General features: G+C 28.7%; 1 protein-coding gene across 11 annotated transcripts in view; it reads left to right on the top strand.

Annotated features, from left to right (window-relative positions):
- Positions 1 to 7,102, top strand: part of LOC106878725 (potassium channel subfamily T member 2) — a 747,999-nt gene that overhangs the window by 672,130 nt on the left and 68,767 nt on the right. For all 11 annotated transcript variants that reach the window (XM_052970033.1, XM_052970046.1, XM_052970049.1 and 8 more), the window contains 5 exons: positions 546 to 617; positions 1,534 to 1,668; positions 3,424 to 3,535; positions 4,600 to 4,701; positions 5,922 to 6,005. In XM_052970033.1, coding sequence (XP_052825993.1) covers positions 546 to 617; positions 1,534 to 1,668; positions 3,424 to 3,535; positions 4,600 to 4,701; positions 5,922 to 6,005 — 505 coding nt within the window. The remainder of the gene's footprint in view (positions 1 to 545; positions 618 to 1,533; positions 1,669 to 3,423; positions 3,536 to 4,599; positions 4,702 to 5,921; positions 6,006 to 7,102) is intronic.

Consider the following 7,102-nt stretch of genomic DNA (forward strand, 5'->3'; position numbering starts at 1 on the left):
ACCAAAACTTCCATATATATAACACACAGAAGATATAGCTACAAGAAACGCTCACCTTTCTTCTGTACAATAGAAAAACACAAAACCAAAACAAAAATAATAACATCTGTACCCAAAGCACATAGAATTGCACTAAGTTGTGCAATGAAGGCACACTGTAAAAATAACCTTAATGTAACACTAATTCTATTTATATTATTATTATTATTATTATTATTATTATTATATAGAGAGGATGATGAAGTATCAGAAACAGTAATGTTAGATTAAATAATGTATTTAGTTTAAAATTTCTATGGCCCAGAAAGTAGAGGGGTGGAATTAATTTGTTTTTCTTCTAAGATTGATAAAATAAATGTCCAGCAATTACTAGGTTGATTCATTTGACTGTGTCTATCCTTGTGCTAATGTAACAAATCTCTAGTATTAAATTGTGTAATTTTTCAGTTTCCTTTACAAATTTTCATATTTTTTCTCCTTTTTTATATTTTATTTTTAAAAAATTGTTCTTTAAATTGTATGCTTAATTATATTTTTTATTTCAGACCAGATACTAATTTCTTAGAGACAATATGTTACTTTCCATTAGTCTACTGGATGTTAGGATCGATAGAATGGTAAGTGAATGATTAATTTTTGCCTTTCCCTCAACTTTCATGTGTATGAATATTTTGTTTGGGAGTGCCTTTTCCCTAAAACAACATTGCAAAAAAGTAAAACCATTCACATCTAGAAGTAAAGACATACAAAATATGAGATAATAGATGATCAAGTTGTTTGGTATCTCTCACTTGGAATAGTTTCTTCGTGTTGTGGTTTTTAAAAGAATGCTGTTTTTACCCAACAAATCCTAACCTGCAATTAAAAGGAAACTGAAACAAAATTAGCAAATATTTTTGCCATAGAGGAAATACAAGGAAATTCAAAGACTCTACCTGTGGCAATGAGACAGTGCAAGTATTAATATTTTTAAAATCAAGTACAGTAAAGTCTTGTGACAATGCAATTCTATAGTTCTGCTTTTATAATACACTTCTCCAAAATACAAACTTGTAACCATGATCTAAGCCCCAACATTGGTGAAACACATGTCATTCTCTTGAAACATTACAATGAAGATGTTCATCTTGCTCCAATATATACTGTTCCTTTAACCCAAGTCTATGAACAAATTTTATCTTTGACATTTCCACAGCATCTAGTCTTCTAATGTTGTGTAAACACTTAGTATGATACAGATGTTAATTTTAATTTAATGCTTTTTCAGTTGCATATACCAAGTTGTTCTACAAACTTGCAACTCCAGAGCCATCAATATACTTCCTTTTAGAAATAATATGGACATTAGAAGATATATATATCTATATCCAATTAATTATTTTAATTTCATCTGTTACTGAATAGAAAGCATAACTATTTATCGCCAAAGATGAAAATATTTGGTACATCAGTTTATATCGAAATCTAAGACTTTGTATCTACTTTTGGCAAATATCTTAATACTTATTAACATATTCATATTTATTTTTATAGTCTAGATGATCTTCTTAGGGCAGGCATCACGCTTGCTGATAATGTGGTCATTGTGAATAAAGAAAGTTCAAATTCAGCAGAAGAAGATACCTTATCAGATTGTAATACAATTGTTGCTGTCCAGACCATATTCAAGTAAGTAGTTAAATATTACATTGGTGAAATATTTGATATGTCTGTTGTATACAAAATGTAGTACAATTCTTTGTAGTTGAATGGTATCTGACTACATCTGATCTGAGACAGAACTCAAATGTCTGAGAGAAATCAATACAGGCATGGCTATGAAGCAGAGAAGTTTGTTTTGCAACCATGGGATTTCTGATTCACTCCCACTATGCAGCACTTTGAGAAAGTGACTTCTACCAAAACCTTATGCCAACCAACGTCTTGCAAGTTAATGTTGGCAAATGAGAAAACTGTGTAAAAACCTGACCTGATTTGTGTGTGTGTGTATGTGAATCAATAAGGGATATCTGAGCAAACTCAGTGTTTCAAGCAAAAAATACTTTGTGATACTTAGTTCCATTCAAGTTTGGTCCGATTCCATCATGGGGGTATTTTCCTTATATCCTTTATGCAATCAATACAATAATTACGAGATGACATCCTGGGATCAATATAACCATTAAAACACTTGGAAGCAGTGCCTCACGTGGCTGCTGCCCAAAAACTGATAGTAGTAAAAGAATAAAAAAATGCATGGAGAAAGAAAAAAGTAGAGACAGAGCAGACTTTGAATACATAGTATTTCACAGTGATGGAACAAGCACATTTCTTAAAGGAAGTGTATAAGTAACCATGGCCACTACTCACATCATTAAGTGGCACAACCTGTATATATATATATATATATATATATATATAATTTTCAACACATTTTGTTTATCAGCTAAATTTTATAGGTTTTATTTCACACACCTTTTTAATACCTTTGAATATTTTATGCATAGAACACTGTATGCAGAAATTCTTTATTAAATTATTAAGGTATTTTTAATAATATTCAAGCATACATAGATAGCAAAATAACGTCTTGAAACATTTTTAATTTTCTTTATTACTAAAAATAGATCAATAAGTAAATATTTTCCATACTTAGTCTTAATGTCAACTATACATCTACTATATCAAATCCAAATTTTTAGAGAGCAGGCATTGCCATCATCCAAGCTTAACTGATATACTAAATAGACCAGATCATTTAGTTTTGTACAAAAAATGTGTCTTCAAAGCAGACTAAAAGAAATTCAAATTAAAGCGTGTGTTAATCAGTAGAATTTATTCAAATGACATTCAAATTGTTTTTTTAATGGTATTAAATTTATAACCAGAATATTAATATTTTTTTAAAAAGTTGGAAATGAAAATCTGTTCTGCTTGAAGCTGATTTCAAGATGTGTGGGCATGGCTATGTGGCTACAGAGTTTGTCTTATAACCATGTGGTTTCAAATTCTATCTGGCTTCATGAAAGCCTTGGCAAGTGTCTGCTACTTTAGCCTCAGGATTACCAATACCGTGAGAATGGAACTGGTTGACAGAATCTATGAAAACCTGTCGTGTGTGTGTGTGTATGTGTGTGTACATGCATGCATATGTGCACATGTATAAATGCTGATACTACCTGACTAAAACAGTGATGTTTACATTCCTTGTTAATAATGTGTTCCAGTGTTCTGCCATTTTTTTTTACAACATACTTTCTAGAACAGCTAAAAGTTGGTGACAGGGAGGACATCTTGTCATAAAATGCTGCTTCATATAAATCTAATCCATGTTAGCATGGAAAAATAGGCATAAAATGAACAAATGCAAAAACATACAAGTTTCTATTTCTAAAATGTTTTTTTTTTTTAAATATAAAACAGCTGAATTTTTCGTCTTTTTAGATTATTTCCTAGTGCTAATATCATCACAGAATTATCACAGTCATCCAATATGAGATTTATGCAATTCCGAGCAAAAGATTCTTATTCATTCCAAGTTTCCAAAATTGAAAAGGTAAGTGTGTTTTCTTGTCTTAAAACTTGCTGAAAGATCAGGAATGTTGAAAGTTTCTCTCACACATATTTTCCTATTTACTATATCCTAGTTTCAACAAAGTGAAGTAATTATATTAACTATAAAAATCCAAATGTATGTTTTTCATTTAAAGGAATACATTTTTGTAGTTTAGTGAGTTGTTCATATATTTCCAGATACTTGATCTTAATATTGTTTTATGTTGCATTTTATCAACAATAGCATCATTGGTTACTGTTTTTTTATGGGTCAGTTAATAATTTACTGCCTTCATGATGACAAATGAGATAAGGGATTGTCTGTACAACTGGGCAGAACAAATATCACAAGTTCTGGTTTATTGGTTTTTCTCTCTGATGCTTACATCTTTTTGTCAATTGATATACATACATAGCTACATTTTCTGTGTATATGTATATATAATAATAATAATAATAATAATAATAATAATAATAATAATAGTAATAGTAATAATGATAGGAATTATTTCAAAGTAGTATAGCATTATCTTTAATTCCTTTTCATATATATATATACAGCTTCAGATAGACCTACACATGTTTCTACTGCAACAATTAGTAACCATTGCAATTGCAACCCTTCATTAATACTGGTACAGTTTTTTTAGGGTCTTTACTTCAATATCCTTTGATTTAACTGTGTGTATACACACTCATATATATATGTACATATGTATACACACACACACACACACATACATTGGATTACAATTATGGTTAGAGATAAAAAAAAAGACCCACAAATTTTGCTGAAATGATCTGTATATATCGTCTCAATCTGTGATAGAAGAAATTTTTACAAAAGTCATCTTGATGTGTTACTGAAATTTTATGAAAACATTACTTTCTATTCTTTCATTAAAGGTTTACATCTGACACAAACTTTTGATTACTATTCCCTAACTTAATTTGTTTGATGTTTATGTTTCTTAATTTTCCATCATTTCTCAAAAGAATTAAAACTAATGATAAAAGGAATAAGAACGAAAAGAAAACTTTATCTAATTTTTTTCTTTTTTAAAGAAAGAGAAAGAGAAAGGATCCCATATGTACTACATGTTCAGATTACCATTTGCAGCTGGCAATGTCTTTAGTGCAAGTATGTTGGATACTTTATTATATCAGGTAAAAAAACATCTATTTTTGTTTATTATTTTCTTTTTAGAATTGAAGATTTTAAAAATTGCATTTTCTGTTTGACTCAACTTCATCTTTAGGACTATGTTTGGACATGTAAAAATAAGGTTATATTAATATAATATAAAAACCTTTTCAGAAATCTTGGATCAACTCCAATATAAAAATAAGTAAAAGAAAGCAAACATAGGAAAAATATTGTGTGACATATGAAAAGTAGAAATAGAACAAATTTGTTGGCTTTTATATTTAGGATTTTAATGAGTCTGTTGGGTTGAAGAATGAAGGATGCAATATCAAACTTGGAGGATATACACTTGACCTGGATATGTATATAGATGCAACTGAAAAAAGGTTATATATTGAACAGAAATATTTTAGTGTGCAGAGTGGACTTTAACCATAAGAGTCGTTAATAGATGATAAATATTAATTTTAGTGAATAATGATCTTCAGAGCTCTTATTTGAACAGCAGCTGCACAACTTATAATGGACCATCTGAAAAAAGGGTGGATTTTGAATACTGATTTATTGTTGCATGTTAAAGATTACCACAAACAGAATGGTGTTTGCTACAAATATTTTATTTGCAGTTTCATACAGGAAAGAAGGGAGGTGCTTGTTTACTTGGCAGACTATCCTAAATTGATAAGATTATTGTAGTTGATGTTTAGCTTAAAATTCTATTAGGAAAATGTGGGTAAGGAGTTAATTCCAGTAGATTGAAATTTTGGCGATGAATGTTTTCATAAAGTATTTGAGACATTTGCTGTCAAAATATCCAACATTAAATTAACAACTGGTTAACCAAATGACTAAGTTGAACCAAACTGCATGTATGTATATGTTTAGAAATTAGTTAGAATTCAGAGAAACTAATGTGAATTATAAACTGCAGAAATTTGAATAAAGATTAGGTTTGACTCAAGATAAAAGTTAATTATGATATAATTAGGAGAAAATATTACTTATTAATTAGTATTGATTATTTATGATGGTAAATGATTTGTTGTTCACACTAAAGTTATATTATAAAATTTTTGCACATTTGAGATAAGTTAAATAGAATATTTATGTTAATTAAGCAAGCATTTATAATTGATACTAGTAAATAAATGCATCTATATTGCACTTAGCATTTCCAATACATGTAAAGTTGTTTTCAGAACTAAACTGTAATCCATGATGTTTCCATCTTTTCATATAGGCATTTGTAAAAGACTATTTGATAACATTTGTTCGTCTGCTACTTGGTATTGACCAAGCAGTGGGATCTGGCCACTTATCTTGTGTAAGTATACAGTTTGACTCCTTTGGAAGACTGATTTATGAGCAGGTTGATTACTGCACAAAATTCATGTATATCATTATTTTTTAAATGAAATTCTATCACTTCAGTAGACTGAATTTGAGACATTACATTTCTTATACATATATATTTCTTATTTCCTCTGCTGTTGCTTCATAGATTCAAAATAATATTCTTTTTAATCTATTTTTAATCTGTGTCTGAAGATTTACAGTTGGGAGATGGTCTACATGTTTATACATATATGCTTATTTCTATTATGAGTTTATTATATTTATATTATTATTATTATTATTATTATTATTATTATTATTATTTATATTCATAAAATATATTTCCCATCTTCTATTGAAACCTGTGTTACACGGAATTAAAATGTTACTACATATTCAAATCTTTGTTTTAATATGTATTTACTCTGCAAATATTATAATGAACCAGGAATCTCAACTTATATGTATGGTTTTCTCATTTAATCTAAAACATCTCCATACATACATGTATTTGATTACTAGAACATGGGGACAGAGCTTGGGTTATAATCCCTTCTGTGCACTATGTGTGTGTGTGTGTGTACATAAAGAGGCAGATAAAAAGAGAAGCATAAGATTCACAGATAAATCATAATTTAATCACTTTCAACTGCTGTTTCATTAGCAATAAGCATAATTAATTCTATAATTCCATAATTAAGATATGTAATTAGTGAAAATTAATATAATTCACTTATCATTACTTATGTACATTAATTTTGTAATTGTAGAATTAATTATGTTAATTTCTAATAAAACAGCTGTTGAAATAATTTTTATGTGGAAGTTATGATTCTCTGCCTTTTATTCTAAAGATACAATGCTGTTGTGGAGGATTTTTGCTGATAATGTGTATAAACACAAGATTCTTCTAGATTTACTGCAATTGAATTACACATTGCATATTGGAGCTTAATTACTTATGAGTAATTAAGCTCCTAATTCCCATGGGTATATGTGTTTTGATGTTTTATGCATCACCTCTTTGTATGTGTGTGTGTGTATATATATATATATATATATATATATATATATATATATATATAT

The sequence above is a fragment of the Octopus bimaculoides genome, chromosome 1 (assembly GCF_001194135.2).
Source record: "Octopus bimaculoides isolate UCB-OBI-ISO-001 chromosome 1, ASM119413v2, whole genome shotgun sequence".
Lineage (NCBI taxonomy): Eukaryota > Metazoa > Mollusca > Cephalopoda > Octopoda > Octopodidae > Octopus > Octopus bimaculoides.